We start from the raw sequence: 21,160 nt of genomic DNA, 5'->3' as shown, positions 1-21,160 counted from the left end.
AAAACAACAGGAAGTCTATGATTAACGTAGACACACACACAAGTTAGACTTCCACCTGTTATCTTGCACACTTTGAAACAGCATCCCCACCTCCTTTTGCCCAGTTGCCAACAGCAGACTATATAATGAACCATCTGTACCCTAACAGTTAGAGCCAACTGAGATGGGTTGATGATACCAAAGAAATCACATTTTTTCATTCTTTTTTCCCCTTGTGTGTTGTTAGGTTGAATAACATTTTTAATTGCATGATAAACTGCAATTTGTTAGCAGGAATTTAACTGTTCTAAAATTTGAGCTTTTTAATATTACTTTGATGGTCTTTCTGGTGGATTTCCCCTGCAACAGAAGGAAAAGTTGACCCCATGAACCAAACCACTGGGAAGCGAAGCCTGCTGTGTGGCGTTAAGAGAAGAGACAAAAATCTTCTGCCAGTCTCTATGATTTGACTGAACTATTCAATCATGCCTTTTCAAGGATAAGCTGAAATGCAGATCTCACTGTGGTCCTTGGACCAGTCAGATTAATAGAATAACTGAAAAAGGATGGTCATTTTTAATGGAAAATAGGTGTGATTTTTTTCCTTTTATTCCTGTCGAAATATTAAAAGCATTCATCAGAGAAACTTTTGTTCCTGAATAAAACAATATCAAACTCTTACAAAAAAATGATCAACTGACCTATTCTCTCATCTAGCATGTGACATGGCAGCTCAGTTAAATTATTTTTTAATGATTATTATGAACATGATATGTTTGCTAACTACTTTCTCCCCTTGTAACCAGAGATAAATCCTCCTATTTTGCTGAATACTCATAAGTACAATAGACTATTGTCTGAAAGTTCCATTTTTCAATTAACTTTTTGAAGGATGGGAAAGTTCCTAGTTAGATTATAATGATTCTTCAATTAACCATCCTCATAGAATAAACCTCCTCTGTAACTTAGTTAGATTTTAAAATGTTTTCCAATTTCATATAGCAGTGTTGTCCTAGGCCACACAGCTCAAGGGCAGCATTTCTACTTAATGAAGTTATGTATAAATGCAGAGAGCAAAAACAGATCTCTGAACAGCCTCTGCTTCTCCTTAAACTTAAAAGCTAATGGGAACCTATGAAGCTGATAATGGCTGTCAGGGCCCCATCTCCTTGGGGGCCCATCGTACCTCTCAGTGGTAAGCTCAGCTATCCTACTTTAGACCTCAATTGTCCTCATTCATTCTGTCACCAGTATTTACTGAACATTTACTGTACCAGGCACTGTGCTAAGCTCAGGAAATAAAATAGTATTTCCTTCATGAAGCTTTTAGTTTTGTGGCAGACTCAGACAAGTGAGCATAATCCACAACGTAGTGTGGAAAATGCTCAGAAAGGGAACTCTAAAGATGTGAGCATACAGCAGGGGCCGCAGCCCCAGAGTGTGCGTATGGTAGGTTGGGGAGAGGAGGGACCAGCAGGGAGGGCTCATGAGAATAAGTGGCAATTAAATTTAAGTTGGAGGGGCCGGCCCCGTGGCCGAGTGGTTAAGTTCGCGCACTCTGCTGCGGCACCCCAGGGTTTCGCTGGTTGGGATCCTGGGCGAGGACATGGCACCGCTCATCAGGCCATGTTGAGGAGGTGTCCCACATGCCACAACTAGAAGGAACCACAACTAAAATATACAACTATGTACTGGGGGGATTTGGGGACAAAAAGCAGAAAAGACAAAAAGAAGATTGGCAACAGTTGTTAGCTCAGGTGCCAATGTTTACAAAAAAACATTTAAGTTGGAAAGCCAAGTAGGATTTAGCCAGACAAAGAGACAAATAGAATGCATACGAAAACTCTGACAGTACATCCACGCATCGCTTAATGGCAAGGATAAGTGCTGAGAAATGCATCATTAGGGGATTTTGTCATTGCGCAAACATCATAGTGTGTACCAACACTAACCTAGATGGTACAGCCTACTACACACCTAGGCTATACTGTACTAATCTTATGGGATCACCATTGTATGCATGGTCCGTCGCTGACTGAAACGCTGTTATGCAGTACACCCATGACAGTCCTAGCAATAATAACAATGCTTGAGAAGGAGGAAGGCATAACATTTACTATATGTCAGGCAGTTTTCTAAACACTATTCATAGCTTAGCTCACCTAACTATCACAACAATTCATGAAGTAGGTACCATTATTTCTGTCCCCATTCTATCCCATTCAGAGATAGGGAAACAGAGGCACAGAGGTTATGAGGCTAGTAAATGGGGAGCTAAATTTTAAATGTAGGCATTTGGGCCCAGAACCCTCTGCTCTTCATTGCTTTGCTATACTCTCTCTCAAGAGATCACAGACCACTGGTGGGGAGGGGCCTCATTGAAAACCAATCCACAGAGCTGGAGCACAGAGTGCTTACAATTCTCACTATCTAACAAAACAAAAGAAAGAAGCTAGTCATTTACCCATGTTGACTAATTATGATTGAATCTGAGTGAGTGACAGCTTTCACTCCTGTCCTATTAATTATATGGCTACCTTTTCATCTTTAAGTGTCAAATGAAAGGCTTCATTGTGGTGAGGATGTCAATAGTAGGGGAGGTTGTGTCTGTTGCGGGACAGGGAGTACATAAGAATTCTTTGTACTTTCCACTCAATTTTGCTGTGAAACTAAACTGCTCTAAAAAATAGTTTATTGGGGCCAGCCACATGGCCAAGCAGTTAAAGTTCCACGTGCTCTGTTTTGGCGTCCTGGGTTCATGGGTTGAGACCCCAGGCAAAGACCTACTCCACTCATCAGCCACATTATGGAGGCATCCTGTCCTGCATACAAAATAGAGGAAGATTGGCACAGATGTCAGCTCAGGGCCAATCTTCCTCACCACCACCACCAACAACAAGTTTATAATTAATAAAAGAAAGAAATGACTAGGATTCAAGCTTAAAAAAAAAAAAAAAGGAAGAAAGAAATAAAGACTTTGTCCCCATTAAAGGAATTTCATATACTAGAAGCCAGATGGAGAGAAATTATGGAGGTAAATTTAAACAATTCCTTAAGCCAATTCTGAAATTAAAATTAGGGCACTGTGAGTACAGAAGATCTCTCTAGCCCCAGATAATCTGCTATGCCCATTAGGTATGATCCTAAGTCCCCCTCCTCCTTCACTCCTTGTCTGACGGTAGAATGGGTCACTCCTTCATTTGTCCCAATTCTAACTATTCTCTGTACTCTTGGACTTTAGGACTCCAAGACATACATTTCACATCGTCCAGAATGTGTAACAACACTTTAACACATTTCTAGGCTTTTAGTTCTGTTACCTATACATATGAGCTGTGGTACTATTCCTGTGATATAAATATGAGAGAACATAGCAGAATCTTTGAGAAAACTTACAAGTATTTAGATTAATAATGAAGGTAGGAATGACTAGGCAATAGTCTTTAAATTCAGAAAGACTTGCTGGTTACTTCATAGTATTTTGATGTAGAACTATGATGAATCTTGAAAACTAAATATTTAATTGTATAGACTAGTCACTGCAAAATAGTCCAGGCCTCCAATGCTTAAAAACAGTGAAAGTGTTCCTATCAATCCCTCACAGAGAAAGCCCACAGTTCCAAAATAATTTAAATATCACTCCTTTCTCTCAACAACACTAGTAATACCATCTACTTAGTTGTTAGCATTTACTTCCTGATACTATTATTGAAATTCATGCCTTACTTACATACCTGAGGCTTTATCTTTTATTTCCTTGCCCCGACTTCCATCCTTTCCAAGGCTTAGAATGTCTTTAACTTGGCAGGTCCTCACAAATCTTTCTTAATTGATTACATTTACCATGATTAGCATCCTCTTTTCACAGAAGAAAATATTAATGACTCTGATTTTTTTTTTTTTTTGCTGAGGACGATTCACCCTTAGCTAATACCTGTTGCCAATCTTCCTCTTTTTGCTTGAGAAAGATTTGCCCTGAGCTAACATCTGTGCCAATCTTCCTCCATTTTGTGTGTGGGTCACCACCACAGCATGTCCACCAACAAGTGGTGTATGTCAGTGCCTGAGAACTGAACCCAGGCCGCCAAAGTGCAGCACACCCAATGTAACCACTAGGCCATGGGGCTGACCCTTGATTTTTTTTTTTTCCTTACTTAATTGAATTTACTTATTTATTTTCTAAGTATTTTGTCCTTCAGATTACAACTCTTCAGTAACCACACATGGGTATCAAATATTCTGTGCATCAAAGTCATGTTGATTCGAACATACTATTTAGAGGTATCCTTCTTGCCTTTACATCATGACAGGCTGCATTTGCCCTTTTCCAAAACTCAGGTACTCCTGCCATCTTTAAGCAAGAAAAGACTAACCTCACCTCTTTTTGCTTTGAGTTCCCTCTTGAATGGTAGCAGGTCTATAAATCCCATGGCCATAGTAATAGTTTTAATTGCTTGGCAGCAGATACTGGGAAATGATAGAAGAAACAGATCACCAAGTCTTTAAATCTTGATCTTAAAAAAAAACCCTGTGAATGCAGACCACAGACTCACACGCTATAAACATTTCAGACCTTCCTCCAGAAAACTAGTTTTTCCAGAGAAGCTCAATCACCCACCTTGAAGTTCTCCACTCCGACTGTAGAGCTCCCTTCTCTGCTCTCGCAAATAGGCACTCATACTGATGGCATGGGAGGACGATTCGAATCTGCAATGAAACGCAGGGTAAACAAATGGTTAGGTGGCAACAAATAGGTGGTGCCCAGCTATGTATCCTGGAAGTTCTACTCTAGGCTATGTGATGCTCCCTGACGTTCCATGACCAAGACGTTCTGGCTATTCCACAACAGGGCCAGGGCCAGCTGCCATACACCTTGATTTATGAAGAAAATTCCAGGATAACACTCCTCTGCAACAAGGTTTGGATCTTGTGCTCATTCTCCATTTCAACTGGTACAACTCTGATCTGTTGCAACTTTCTTTTGCCTCCAGAACACAATCATCCTTTGCCAGAATCCCTATACACACAGTAAGAAGGGTATCTACAAAGTCATTCTTAAGATACTATCTAGCTCAAAAGCCTTCAGTGACTGTCACCTGCCACAACAGAAATCCTAGCTCCTCAGAGCAGACATCCTGCCTTTCTAATTCCCCCAGTTAGAAGGCTAGTACAAACGGCATGCTGGAAATGCTGCTGAATAACCACACCATAGAAGCAAGGCACTCATGGTCTCTCCTTCAAAGTCCCCCAAAACGATATAGTTTCTAAATGGCTGCCACGTTTTTGACCTGCCACCTACCACACAAAATACTTTTAAAAATACCAAGGTACAAGCTGTTCGTTGACACCCACCCAGGAACTGTTTCAGAGGTTAGAAACAGGGAGAATAGGCTCATGATATAGAACAGGTCTCTAAAAGCGAAAACAATGAATACAACACAGAAAAAACAAAAACAAATCAGAGTCTGAAGAGAAACTTGCAGGTAAGGAACAAAAACACAGGGAAAATTATGACTGTATCAAACAGCAAATCCTTTGATGTGCTAAGAAATTCCATTTCAAACCTGAGATTTTCAAAGTCAGAATAACAAGCTGACAGGAGAAATCCTTCAAAGAATTACTGTCACTAAGGGGTAAACAGCAACATAAGGAAAGAGCAACAGTGATAATGGGGTAGGTTTCTGGCAACAAGGTAGAAGCACCATCATTTTTTTAATTATGCCTTCTTTATCCATTCCTTAACAAGGAAGATGAATACCAAAATGAATGTCAGTCTGAGGCCAACCCCTGGGTTACTTGATCCTCTCTCTGCACCCTGCCAAGAACTAACAGGGTACTAACAGCCAGAAGGAAGGCAAAGTGTGCAGTACTTCAAAAGTGCCACCTGCCAGTCAAGTGCAGAAAAGAAGCCACTGACTTCTCCAAAGCATGCTGACAGCTATTGATCAGAAATGGCAAGGGAAAAAAATTAACTCTTGAGCAAAGAATAGAGAGGCACACATTACACAATAAGAGAGAACTTAAACACACTTAATTAACCTTGGCTAGGGGCAATTAAAGAAAGTAATAAAGTCCTTCATGGATGTGATAAAAACAGATTACAGGTTGCCAAATCTTACTCCTTTATGAGCTGATGTATTTTTGCTACTCAGGAATCCTTTTTATGTTTGCAACAAGTCACAGATTGATATAATTTTATAGTAAAAGAGGCACCAGAGATGATTCAGTCTCACCACCTTATTTTATAGTCAAAGGAGGCCCTTTAAGACAGGAGACCTGTTCTGGCTCACACGGCTCATTAATGGTAGAATCAAGACTAGAAACAGGCAAATAATGGTCTAATTCTGTGTGGATGATGAGTTTTTATTACTATGCAATAATAATAAATGTATGACAATTATTTAAGTTAATTTATTCATTTCTAACCATTTATATGTTTCCAATTCTCCAATCTCAGGACTGGCTAAATGTTTGAAAATGTCCCTGTGGTCTGAGGCTGAAAGTTAGGGGTGATGGTTGAGAGCATGAAATCTAAAAACCCTGAAATCCACTTTCTGCAATACACTCAGGTTTAGAATGGTAAGTTGAACTAGGGGGAGAACAAAAGAAAGAAAGAAAGAAAAGGCCTAAGGATTAGGCAGCATCTGAGGCAGTCTCAGTGGCCACTGTCAAACACCTTTTGCTTGCGCTCTCTCTCTTGCTTGCTGGCCTAGCCCCCATTCTATGCAGGTATTCTCTTCCTTGTTCCCTCTGCCCTCAGCAATGTGCTCAGGAAAAGCAGCTCCTCTCCAGCTCGAGACCTATCCCCAGAGAGGAACCCTGACCGGTTTAAGACAATAACCATGGTCAGCTTCCCCTTGCCAGTGAGTGGTGTAGGAACGGGCATTAGATCCGATCCTAGTTTTCTTGAGGAAAACTTGCAGAGGAGCTTTGTCACTGGCAGAAAAGCTTAATAAACGCTAAGTAGTAATAAGTTATTAATAAAAATGATTTTAAACGGTCGAGCCACTTGGGAAGACAGTTTGGTAGTAGTGTCTTACAAAGCTCAGCATAGCCTTACCATATGATCCAGCAATCATGCTCCTGGTGTTACCCAAATGAGTTGAAAACTTACACAGAAACCTGCACATGTTTATAGCAGCTTTATCCAGAACTGCCAGAAGGTGGAACAACCAGATGTCTCTCAACAGTTGAATGGAAAAACAAACTGTGGTACATCCACACAATGGAATATTACTCAGCCATCCAAAGAGATGATCTATCAAGCCACAAAGACATGGAGGAGCCCTACATGTGTATTACCAAGTGAAAGAAGACTGTCTGAAAAGGCTACATACTGATGATTCCAACTATAAGACACTCTGGAAACAGCAAACTATAGAGAAAGTAAAAAGATCAATGATTACCAGGGGTTCAGGGGATGGGGAAAAGAGGGAGGAATGAATAAGTAGAAAACAGGGAATATTTAGGGCAGTGAACCTGTTCTGTATAATACGGTAATGGTGGATACATGGCGCTATGCAGTTCTCAGAACCTGGTTCATCAACTGTAACAAATGTACCACATTAATGCAAGATGTTAATAACAGGGGAAACTGTGGGGGCGGGGGAGAGTGGGAACTCTCTATACTGTCTGCTTGATTTTTCTGTAAACCTCAAATTGCTATAAAAAATAAAATCTACCAATTTAAAAAAAAATGATGTGCAGGAAGAATCAGACCCCATTCCCTATGCATCACCATGTTCATTTCTAAAGACAGAGAAGTGGAAAGGGCTGGGTCCTTGATAATATTGTACTGGTGAATTAAGGAATCTTCCACATTCATCCTGATTGTGTGAGATAATAACTTTCCTAAGGTTTACTCTACACCATTTGGGGTCCTACGTTACTTGCAGACTAAAGCGTTTTAACTGATACTGCATCCAACCTCTGAACAAAATTGTAAAAAAAAAAAAAGGAACGTATTCAATAAACAGAATGGATTTTATCCCAGCGCAGGCACAGTAAATCTCCTCTCCTCTAGACCACGAGATAAATGAACTGTTAAAACCTTCCTTAATGATTAAGAACTCTATGAATCCATGATAAAAAACAAATCTGAAAAGTGAATCAATAAAAGATACTGGAGCCTCAACTATTCAAAAAGAATGAATTCAAAATACTGGGATGATACTTCTGTAGTCACTTCATAGGCTTAGATTTACAGACACAACTTCTTAAGTACCTATTAACTCCTCAAAAGAACACATAGGTCTGCCAAGATTAAACCCTGCTTCTACCACTTGTTAGTGATGGGAAGGTACATAAATTACCTAATCTCTCTTGTGCCTCAATTTTTTTTATGTGTAAAAGAGGATTAAAAAAGAGAACTCATGCCTATAAGGTTGTTGTAATGAGTAAATGAGATAATCCAGGAAATGGCTTAATTCCTCAGCTAACAGTTAGTAAGGACATCGTGACTGTTAGCCATTACTCCAGCTGCCAAAATTTGGTATAATCTGAATTAAATTATGTTTAATTGAGGTTATTTTGAGAAACTCATCTACCACAGTGCCCAGTACATAGTAAGAACTCAATCAATGATAGCTGTTATTGTTGTTGTTATTATTAATATTAGTAATAATATTAACTGTTAGCTGTTACCAAGTGACATACACTTAAAATACATACATGGCCTGGTAGGGGGACCTGATAGTAATTAGAAAATAAGAATTTCCAGACTGTTTCTGTATTAAATCAAATAAATCCAATATTACTCAGCTAGGGAGATTTGCATAATTTTATTAACAAAGGCTGTTTCTTGGCACCTAGGGCTTTTTTAAGGGTTGAAATATTTCATTTCCTTTCGTTTCATATAAAATTCCCGGAAACAACTAGAGAGTTTCATTTCTCTTCATTTTATATAAAACTCCCCAGAAACAAATTCCAGTTATTTTTATTAGAAGTTCTAGATACTCTAGTAACCATACTCCAAAGCAGCCACTTCCCCTTAAAGAAAACAAAGTCCACAAAATTAAATATATATTTACTTCCTATAAATGATTTCAAATCAACTTTAACTGGGTGAAGTAATGGCTGTCAATAAAGTAGAAAATCACTTTACTTGGCTCTAACACTTCTTGACACCTGCTATATTACCAGGAGGGGGACACTTACTTGAAAAGAGAATTTTTTGGTCTTTGAGGTTTCTTCTTGGCAAAAAAGGCTGCAAACTCTCGTCCAGTGCTAGCATAACTTAGTTGAGCTGATGGTTCAGAGGCCGTACGAGTATTTTTCATATCCAAGTACTCAGTCAACAGCATCTGTGCAATGAGATCAACAGTTTAATACACACGTTTGTGATGTGCTATTACGAAAAGTAATTTTATGTAGCTGGCCCAGTGGCATAGTGGTTAAGTTCGCACACTCTACTTCGGCAGCCTGGGGTTCGCTGGTTCGGATCCTGGGCACAGACCTGCACACCACTCGTCAAGCCATGCTGTGGTGGCATCCCACATACAAGATAGAGGAAGACTGGTATAGATGTTAGCTCAGCAACAATCTTCCTCAAGGAAAAAGAGGAAGATTGGCAACAGATGTTAGCTCAGAGCCAATCTTCCTCACAAAAAATGAAAGAAAGAAAAGCAATTTTAAAAACAGAAAATCTAATTCTAACACTTAATTCTTGATACTCAGAAGTATATTAACGTATCAAGAATTATACTCAGAAGTATATTAACGTAGCTATTCAAATTTCTAGTTGTAGAGCTGAAAAAAGATTCATTATAGCCAGAAAGTCATCTATTTGCTACCTACTCCTAAAACTGGGAACGGAGTGTGGAAGGCATTTGAACATAGGAGTAAGGGGAACATTTTTATTGAGGGCCTACTACATGCCAGGCAACGTGCTGAGTGAGTTAATCAATATTCTCCTTTAGTCATAATTTAATCCTCACTATTCCCAATTACAGCAGCATCAGCAACAATGCCATAATATTTACTGAGGGCAAGGGCTATTACAGGCAAGGGGCTAATCCATTTAGATGTGTAATATCATTTAAAGCACAACATTTTATCAGGTAAATTAGTTGTCAGATTACAGATAAGGAAATGAGGCTCAGGAGTAGGTCCAGGAGCCGCAAAGCGAAGCCTGTGGACTGAATCTGCAGTCCATGCCCTTATCCCCCACTCTAACAGCACAGTGGATAAGCTCTCTAACAAACCTGCCAACAAGAGGTATCGGAGGGCAGAGTCGGCTAAGCGGTCCTGACCTGCAAATAATTTCTAGGGCCACTACTCATATTTAGTGCTTCAAAACAACAAAAGCAACAGCTTTTTTTTTATTGCTAAAGCCAGAGGGTCCTGCTTATAAAATCAATCCACTTTAGAGCCTCAGGGGGTGGGGCCTGGACTAGCATCAGCTGTTCCACTATTCCTAAAACCAGTGTCTAAAAGACTAAAAAGTTCCCACAGCTGTGAAAGAAAATAGTGGATCTAGAACAGAAATCATCATGGTTCCAAAGAATATCTAACCTGGGGATAGAGTCTATCAACTAATTTCTATAATCACTTACCACATGTAAAATTTTAAGATAACCAAGTGGTGTAGTACATGCGGGCAAGCAATTCTACCCATGACTGAAGTAAAAGCTTTTCAGAGACTTAGGGTCCCAGGACTATTCACTCCTGCATTCATGCATTCATTCGCGCACTCATTCATTCAATAAAGACTGGAGGACCACATTAAGCACTACCATCAAAAAACATGAAGCACCCTGTGAACATGATGATGGCTCAAGTGAGTTTTAAAGTCAATTATGCCTCCCTTATGAGCACTTATCAAATAGCGGACATTTAAAAACGTCATGAAGGAGGAGTTACCATCTGCATCCTAGAGATGAAGAAACAGAATTTGTGGTATTAAGAAGCTAACCTATATGCACGTGTAGGGGTAGGGATTAATGGGAAATCTCTGTACCTTCCCCTTAATTTTGCTGTCAACCTTCAACTGCTCTAAAAAAAAAGTTTTAATAAAATTGAAATTAGCCTAAGGTCTTCTAATTACAGAATAACAAGCCAGGATTTCAGCCCAGGTTTAGTGACTCTGGAGACTGTGCTCTTCCACATGACACTCTCCTCTCACCAAGAGCATAAAAAATGCCAATGAGAATGGCTGAGTGGCAGTAAATGGACTTTATTTATTTCATCTTCTGCACAATAAAGATTTTACTGGGAAAGTATAAAACATGTTAACAGATTGGTCAATGTTTTTTTATTTATTTACGAGGCCACTAGAGTGTTATTCAGCAGGGTGATGAAGTAATATAACGACAAACACTATCTCTGTTAATACATCACCTAAACTGCCCAATAGTTAGGGGAAATATTGAATTGGGTCTCTACTTTAGCAACAACTCAACTGAGGGACTCAATTATTTTGCAGATTTGGCAGTCATGCTAACACAGTTTGAAGGAATCTGTGATCAAAAGAAGGCTAATAAACCAGAATAGAATTTCAAATTGATAGAACGTAGAAAGATAATCTACAAACGCACTGGTTTCGCTCAAGAGTTAGTTTTAACACCGATCAAATGACAAAAATAAATTTCTACCAAAGTATGAAGATACACTAAACCAAGTAATTCTTTTGAGGTACTTATTGTCCTAGAATTCAATGACTGGCTTTGTATAATAAAATACTGACTGACAAGGGCCTAACTAACTAGCATCCTTAAAACCCAAGTATTTTAAGAGCACTCTTCTTTTTCTCCACATCAATAAAGTTCTCTAAATCATTACCTCTCAGCATTGTTAGTCTATTCCTATCCACTGGCTTCTCCTTTTCTATCCACAAACATGTACTATTTCTACCTTCTCAACAAAAATCTTGCGTTGGTCCTCATGCTTTACCTAGAATCTTACTTCTTTTTTGTCTTTACGTTCCTGACGTCAAAAAGTAGCCTTCACGTATGTTATTTCCTTTACCATGACGTAGTTTATTCCTGATTTCTCTCTCAAGCTCTAGTCCCAGATCTGTGACTGCATGCTTGACATATTCACATAATTCACTCATAAAAATCAACCCTACATTCTGAAACCTAAATCATCTTCCCATAAAAATCAGTAATTCCTTCTGTCTTCTTTCTGTTTATCAGGTACCTTCTTATTCTCACTGACCTCCAGATTTAAAACTTCAGAACCATCTTTTGATACATCCCCTTTTCCTTTGTATCCACAATGGAGTTAGTCGCCAAGTCCATTAACCACTCTCAACTCTCTATTGGTTTAGCCCTTCTCCTGTTCATTCTGACAGGCACCAACTTAGCTCAATTCATGCAGTTTTCTCATTTAGTTTTCTGCCTCCCATCCCTTACTCTTCCAGTCCTTCCCATACTCCATCAGCAGAGTGATCTTCCTAAAACACTGCTGCTGCTATCCAAATAAGGCTACTCATCTCATCAGCTGCAACAATCTGGCATCAATATCTATTTCCAATCGTATCTTATTCTCCCCAACATGAAACCAACACTCCAATCAAAATCACCTACTTAACTCTTCCCTGAATATGCCTGGGCCCTCTCATTTCTGGGACTCCTAACCTAGATTACCTCTCTCCTAAATAAATCCTAACAAACCCTTCCAAAAACAGTTCCACTGTTTTCTCTTTACTGACTCCTTCCGAGGCCACTCTAGGCCAGCTGTCCCCTTTTCTAAGCTCCTAAAGTACTCATTTTACACATCATTCAGTAAGTATTCACCAAAAACTGCCTGATACTATTCGGTATGATTTAATGAAAAGATACCTGACCACCCCATCTTAAATGCTACAATCCTTAAAGCATTATATTTCTCTACTCCCATGCAACACACCAGAGAATCCAAAAAATATAGCAACTCATGGAATTTTTGAAAGTATATGATAAGAAGCCTTGATGTAAATGTTGTTATACGCAAATTAGAGATCATCTTCAAATAGAATGAGCCCTGTAAATTAGTCCTCAGTACAAAAATCTATAAGTAAAATTAAAAAGAGGTGTCATTTTAATCACAGGCTTTGTGATGTTTCTTTCTTTCTTTCTTTTTCCTAATACCTTTCACCACCAGCTGGAAAATACTGCTTTAAGACAGGTAAAGTTTTATTTTGACACCCAAATTGGTAAAAGTGCATTTTTAAATATCTCTAAGAATAAACAAGCCCCTATTTCTAAGATGCTTGAAATTTGTTTGAATTAGGCTAAATCTTCCACTACAGAGTCTTGACACAAACATCAGATGCCTGGTATTAAAATATAACCATACAATTTCTTGGTGATTCCACATCATTGTGGATAACATATTGCATCTTCACAACATAAGCATACTAAGCACTCACCTATGAGTTCAAATTTCCATTTTTATGAAGAGAAATAAGCTATACAGGCTGTCTTTTGCCTGAGGAAAATCACCCAAGATTAGAATTCTAGGGCAAAGGGCATTACACATAATATCAAATACATACTGCCCACAGAAAATCTGCAGAAGATAACCCTGTGTTCTTGCTAGCTCTAAATTCCTTCATATTTCACTCATTTCTTTTCTCTTTTTATTATTATTATTATTTTTTGGTGAGGAAGATTGGCCCTGAGTTAACATCTGTTGCCAATCTTCCTCTTTTTGCTTGAGGAAGATTGTTGCTGAGCTAACACCTGAGCCAATCTTCCTGTATTTTATATGTGGGATGCCACCACAGTGTGGTGTGATGAGTGGTGTGTACGTCTGCGCCTGGGATCCGAACCCATGAACCCTGGGCCGCCAAAGCAGACATGAGGACTTAACCACTATGCCGCCAGGCCAGCCTCCCTCTTTTCTCTTTTTAAGTACCAAGAATTGCTATTTCTTGTTGATCAAGACTTCAAAAAATAAGAGTCAAAGTTCATGGGCATTTTAAGTTTAACTTAAAGGGCATTAATTTGTAAAACCAAAGACAAGAAATGTAAGAACGTGGTTGGAATGCACCTGAAAAATCTATATATCCCAGTCATACCATGGTTTGCTATATTTTTTGAGTACCTGGTACGTTGGATAGTTCTGTGGTATAAGCAAAGAAATATAAAGCTTTAAAGAACATACAAATTGGGGTGGTCAGGAATCTCTTCTACTATAACATTTGATTAGCAGTTGCTAAGATGCTAGTCAGAAATCTCATGATGTATAAAGCAGGGCCAAGACTCTCAGATTTTTCTGAATGAATTTCTCATTTACCATTTAATCCTTTTTATTTAACATATTGCCTGTGGCTGCTTGTGGTTACACTGCAGAGTTTTCTAAAAATAAAAGTGGGATTTACAGGCTTAGAATTAGCACATCTCCTGTCTTCAGCTTCTCCATTTATCCAAGTAGCTACTCACTGAAACACCCATATCCTCCTAGGTAGTTAATGTGATGGATTCCTTTCAGTAATTTCCCAGCTTACAAAATCCTCTCCCCTCATCTAAGAACGGTTCCCCAGCCACACAATGGACTCTGGTACCCATGCTTGTACCCTGGGATCCCACCCTCTCAGATAGAGCGTACTCCACCAGGGAGACAGCCAACCCTGTAATCAGCCAATCAGATTCTCTTTCCCAGGAATGTTTTAGTGGGACGCAGTCTCCGCTGGTCAATGTAACTGAGGAGGTGTAAATTCTTTGGGGCCACCATGTGGATGAAAAATCAAAGAAAGTCAATCTGCACAGAGAAAATAAAGAATGAACTAGATGACCAGAGACAAAGAAATAGGAGACCCACAAGAAAGAGATTTAAAGGTTGCAAGCTAAGTTTTCCATAGGGTACAGGTCTCAAATCCAGTTGCTGATAAGGTCTTAGATTTTCAACCCTTTGACTCTGCAATATATTTTTAGAGACTTTAATACATGTTCCTTATTTTTTCCTTATGACAGATTGACTTCCTCACTAAGAAATGGATAAATGCATATATACTAACACGCGTCTAGTGACATTTATATCACAAATACTGTTTTTGTAGACTAGTGGTTTCTCATGATAACAGGAGTAGTGGTTTGCACAGATTTCAATCTCTGCAACTAGGAAACCAATTCTCCTGACTACTAACTTCAAATGTTCAATGATTTACAGCAAAGCCATACTGTATTTGCCTCCCCTGATGAATCTGAGAATTAGATTGCTTCCTATGACAGGAGCAATAATAAGGTGAAAAAAAATCACCGTGAGCTCCCAATATGAACTAAGACTAAACCTTCTTGGGCAATATCTTGAATGTGCCTACAGTAAATACCATAATTTTCAATAATTTGCTGTTTTAAAATGCTCATGCCTAGGAGTTGATTTCCAGTAGCTTCCACTGAACTAACTTACATACTGATAATAATCATAAAAGCTGAAAAAACATACTGAGAAGACAAGAATTGAGAGGAACAAAATTAGGCAGAACCCAGTGGCTATGACTCCTGAAAGAAGAAAGGACGTGCACTAGGTGAGTTCCTCTGGCTTTTTCCCAGAGAGCACTCGTAGTTTCCATGCAGCAAGGGTAGAACCCAAGCAGAAAGAACAGTCTTACTGGATGGAGGAGACAAGGCCTCGGTACAGGGATACCAGCATTTCCCAAATTTGAGAGGAGAATCCCGAGAAGGGGAAGAGAAAGTCAGTGTAATACACTCCTCAAACTATCTCCTTGACTCCAGAAAATGTTACAACAAAGAAATTGAAACAATTTGACAGTATTTTTAAAATCAGGACCACCATTTAACATCGGTAAAATGATCAGATTTCTGCCATAGAGTTGCTAGTGAACAAAATACTAATGACAGAAAAAAAGCAAAGTTATTTTTTCATCATAACAGTCTCATTTCCCCATTGTATAAGGACTAAAATATTCAGCAGTAAGGAAATCAAAAGAAAAATAAAGTCATTTTGAAAATGGAATGGCTGCCTGCTTAATTACATTCATTATCAATGGCAATTGCATAATTAAAACCACTGTTAGTATGGTCTTGTGAATAGTTCCTTAGTGTTCAAAGCAAAACAAACCAAAAAATTCCAAGAGTACACATGTATCTTCTGGTCCTGTACCAAACATCTGATCAGCAAAGCCTCAATCAAAGAGCTCAGTTTAGCTCCCGCCATCCACCCAACAGAGGAGCTTTTAACAAAGAAAACTCAGTTTTAATAGCTTTCAAAAGAAAAGTTTTCATTTATTTTAAACATATATTTATTTAATATAAAAACATGCAAGGTATTGTGCTGGATATAAAAACAAGATTAAAAAAATCCTTCCCTAATATCAAAACAAGGCAACGTTACTATATGTAAATAAAATTTTTAAGTGAATTAAAAGCCAAACCAATCAATCAATCCTTCCCTCGATTTGCTTACCTAGAAATGGAGACACAAAGGAATGACTACATTAAACAGAGAAAGTGGTCAGTATCAGGACAAAGAAACTGCTGTGAGCATTGATAGCAGGACAAGATTGCTCCTAACTAGAACAATGAAAAAGGTTTCAAGATCACAGCACCACAAGACACAAACATAACCTTAAAATGTGTACAAGGCCAAAAAAACAAAAATGGCAGAAGGAACAGAACAAGTGAAAAACAGTGCTGGGGAAATTCAGGGTATCTCTAGTGAAAAGCAAATAGTTCACGTAACATAAAAATGAGAGAGAAGACTGCGAGGTAAGCCTGGAAAGGTGGTAAATGGACAAATTTCTCCCGACCTTTAACACCAGGCTCAAAGACCGAAGTTAAAGACAAAATGAGGAGGCAATAAAACGTTTTGAATAGGTAAACAAAATGGTGATAAATATACTTTAAGTAAATTAATCTGGCAGCATATAAAATAATAGATTAGAAGGCAATGGGATTTGGGGCAAAAGGAATGATTAAGGAAATACTTAATGATAAAGGAAGTACTTCATACATATCTAATGATTAAGGAAGCACTTCATACATAAAGAAAAACCTACTTGCTGAGATAGTTCAAGAAAAAAAAGTTTAAACTAAAGTAGTGGTAGTAAGATTCTTCAATTAGGGATACATGTGAGAGTCAAGGCAGAAAAGAAAACGAACAAAATTCAACCAGTTATTCTGCAAAGGAAAGAAGAGGAGAAATAAAAAATGGCTAAAAGATTGCACATCTGAGGAACTGAAAACTAGTTCCATGAACAATCATCAGGAATGCAGGAAGAATCTCTTTAGCAGGGACAATAAATTTAGTTTGGAATGTATGCCCTTGTGAAGCTCATGAATATTCATATTCATGTGTACCCTCAAACACATAATTGTGAAAGGGCAAATAATGTTGATGAGATTTCCATGATTTATACATTAATTAACTTGCATCAGGATTGTTAAGTGTATGTCTATATGCTCTCTGAAGGACACTGAAGGACATATATCCTTGAATATTTGTAATCTGATTTTATCCCATCGTATTTTTAAAACAGCTTTGTTGACATATAATTTACATACCATAAAATTCACCCATTGCAATGTACAGTTGAATAATTTGCAAGTAAATGTATACAGCTGTGGAACCATCACCACAATTAATTTAGAACACTTCTAACACCTCAGAAAGTTCTCTTATGATTTTAACTGCAGGTTTTTCATAGAGCCTATCATCAGGTTAAGAAAGCTCCTTTCTAGTCCTACCTTGCTAAAGGTTTTTGTTTTTTAATTAATGGGTGTCAAATGCTTTCCTGTATCTACTGAGATCATTATGGGGGTTTAGCCCTTTATTCTATTAATATGATGTTTTACATTAACTGATTTTTTGACAAATCCCACCTTTGTGATGCATAATACAGTTTTACGATGATGGATTCAATGTGCTAATATTTTCTCTAGGTTTTTGCATCTATGTTCATGAGGGATGTTGCTCTATAGTTTCCTGTGATAGCTTTCACTTTTTTGTCAGGGTAATCCTGGCCTCATAGGATGTGTTGGAAAGTGTTTCTTCATTACTTTCTGAAAGAGTTTGCAAAGAATTAATATTATTTCTTCTTTAAATGTTTGACAGAACATTTGTATGGCTTATGTATCTGTAGGAAAATTTTTAACTACTAATTTATTTGTTATGGGACAATTCAGATTTTCTACTTCTTGAATCAGTTTTGGTATTTTGTGTCTTTCTAGCAATTTGCGCATTTCATCTAAGCTAAGTGGTTAGCATAAAATTGCTCATAATATTCTTTTATAAGGTTTTAATTTTTTTTTCTTTTTGTTTTTTTAGGAAGATTAGCCCTGAGCTAACATCCGAAACTAACTCTCCTCCTTTTGCTGAGTAAGATTGACCCTGAGCTAACATCTGTGCCTATCTTCCTCTATTTCATATAGACGCTGCCACAGCATGGCTTGATGAGCAATGCGTAGGTCCACACCTGAGATCCAAACCAGCAAACTTCGAGCCACCAAAGCAGAGCACGAAAACTTAACCACTACACTACCAGGCTGGACCCAATATAAGCTTTTCGATTTCTTTATGGTCTGTCATGATGTCTCCTGTTTCATCTTGATTTTGGTATTTTTTGTGATTTCTGTCTTTTTTAATTGATCAAGCAAGCTAAAGATTTACCAATTTTGATCTTTTCAAATAACCAACTTTTGGTTTCATTACTTTTTTCTGTTATTCTTCTGATTTTTTATCTCATTGATTTTCACTTTAATCTTTATCATTTCCTACCTTTGCTTGTTTTGGGTTGATTCTTTTTCTCCTTTTTCTAGTTCTTAGCGTAGAAACTTAGATTGCTGATTTTAGGTCTTTTTTCTTTTGTCCAAGGTGTATTTAGAAGTTTGTTGTTTTATTTTCATTTATTTGAGGAGACTCAAAATTTCTTCCTGTTGTTTACTTATTCTGTTGTGGCTAGAGAATATTCTTTGTGTGATTTCAATCCTTTTGAATGTATTAAGACTTACTTCATGGTCTAGTATATAATCTAACATGGAGAATATTCTATGTAAATGTGAAATAATCTGTATTCTGATGGTGTTGAGTAGAGTACACCATATATGTCAGTTTCACTCAAAGTGCTCAACCGTGTTGTTCAAGTCTTGTATGTTTCTGTCTACAGGCATATCTCATTTTATTGTGCTTTGCAGATACTGTGTTTTTTCACAAGACGCTCCACCAGCAAAAAGATTATGACTTGCTGAAGGCTCAGATGTTAGCATTTTTTAGCAATAAAGTACTTTTTATTTTTAGATATAATGCTATTGCATACTTAATAGACTACAGTGTAGTGTCAAGATAACTTTTATATGTAGTTGTTTATTAATTACTGAAAAAAAGTACTGAAATCTCCAACTTTAATCATTGAATTTTCTACTTTCAATTCTGTCGGTTTTTCCTCCAATGTATTGTGGACCCTGTAGTATTTTGATGATTGTGTCTAATTCACTCATAGAAAAATAGAAGAGAGGAAAAGAGACCATGTTAGTGGAAGACACAAAAGTGGTCTCAATGTCCAAATGCACATTCTTAACTCAGCTTCAATACATTCTCTGCCCACTTCATTCAAACTTATTTTAAAGTTCACTCTACCTATTTGCATTACTTTCTCCCTTTTCCTCATCAAAGTTGACTACCAAGTTCCATGACTTTCTTACATTATCACAAAGTAAAACTTCAGCAATTGCTGTTACAGTTTTACTCTGTACTAAGACTCATGTTTCATCACAATATGTTAATGACTCTTTTTACCATCATACAGTCTTTCTTAGTCCCCTCAATTCCAAGGACCTCTACTCTATTACTCTGCAACATTCTTTCTCCTTTGAAAATACTCCTCTCCAGAATCTCCAACTCTGAATTCCCCTCTCTGACCATGATGTTTTATCTCCTCCCAACAAATCTATACCTCTTCTTTCTCAGTTTGTGTTAAAATTCTGAAAAGATTGGTCCATACACAGGAATCACCTGGAGAACTACTTTAAAACAAGATTCATGTGCCCCACCTTAGAACTGCAAAATGAGAGGGCAATAAAGAAATGGAGAAAGTCTGTGCTTAAAATCAGCTCTACCATTTATTAGCTGTGTGACCTTGGAAAATTACTGAATCCTAAACCTTATTTCCTTCATCTGTGAAATAAGGATAATAACAGAACCTACTTCACAGAATTAATATGAGAATTAAAAGAAATAACACATATAAAATGCCTAGCACATTAACAGGCTATTATTATCTCTGAGGATGAGGCTCAGAAATCTGTTTCTGGTTTGTTTAATGCATTCCAGGAACCATGGAACTAAGATATTACCTCTCTGTGCCTTAGAACCTTGGTTTCCTCATCTATAAAACCAGAATAATAACATTACCTATCCCACAGAACTAGTGTCAGGATTAAATGAGTTAATGCTATCAATCACTTAGAACATTGCCTGGAGCACAGCAAACACTTTATAAGTGTTATTAAAAAAATTATCTCTATATCCTCATAATCTTCTCACTGCTATCTTCTTCTTTCCTTCTCCCTTCTCTCTACAGTAAAGACCTCAAGCACTAAATCCAGGCTTCTGCTAATACTCATTCTCTAAACTTTTGGAATTTTTCACTTCAATAAGTTCAACTATAATAGTTTTCAGCCCAACTATCTGAATACTCAATATCCCTACTCTTGCTCTTAATCTTTTCCATTTTAGTTATTTCTGCATTTCAGATGATTCCCAAATCTCCTTCTACAATCATACTTTCTCCCAATCTCTAGAGACGCACTGCCATTGCCTGCCAGAGCATCTGGTTTTGACATCCACATCACAGTAAGGAGGTGAAAACAGCACAACAGACATTAAGGGAGTGCTGGGGCCTGAGGTCAAGGAACAGCCTGACCAAGCAAACTCTTTATTATCACTTTTCTTCAAAAGGAGGAAGGGAGAGTGAAAGGTCCTCTTAGTTTCCCTCTCTGTTAATACATTATCAACATACAGATCTCCCAGGGTCAAAATCTGTACTTAGCTCTGACTCTTCTCAGTCTTGTTTTCCAAATCACCTGCCACGTTCTATAGATTTTACACTACACATCTCATGTCCCTCCCTTCTTCTAAACATTTTCATCCTCACATTCATCCCTCTAAATCTGATCCTCATTATCTTTCTCATAAAAAAAAGCTGGGAGAGTTTCTCATAGTCTCCCAACTGGTCATCCTGCTCAAACTTCTCATGACAATCTATCCCACAACTTGTTACCAGATCAAGCTCACTAATGCA

At 37.9% G+C, this 21,160-nt stretch overlaps 1 protein-coding gene across 1 annotated transcript in view; it reads right to left on the bottom strand.

The window, feature by feature from the left end:
* Positions 1-21,160, bottom strand: part of EXOC4 (exocyst complex component 4) — a 736,410-nt gene that overhangs the window by 529,257 nt on the left and 185,993 nt on the right. Inside the window, exons 8-9 of the mRNA XM_046669741.1 lie at positions 9,136-9,281; positions 4,598-4,686 (exon numbers count right to left, since the gene is read on the bottom strand). Of these exons, the coding sequence (XP_046525697.1) occupies positions 4,598-4,686; positions 9,136-9,281 (235 nt within the window). The remainder of the gene's footprint in view (positions 1-4,597; positions 4,687-9,135; positions 9,282-21,160) is intronic.

The sequence above is a fragment of the Equus quagga genome, chromosome 8, assembly GCF_021613505.1.
Source record: "Equus quagga isolate Etosha38 chromosome 8, UCLA_HA_Equagga_1.0, whole genome shotgun sequence".
Classification (NCBI taxonomy): domain Eukaryota; kingdom Metazoa; phylum Chordata; class Mammalia; order Perissodactyla; family Equidae; genus Equus; species Equus quagga.
Note: the sequence above shows the minus strand (reverse complement) of the source record. Positions and strands in the feature narration are given on the sequence as shown.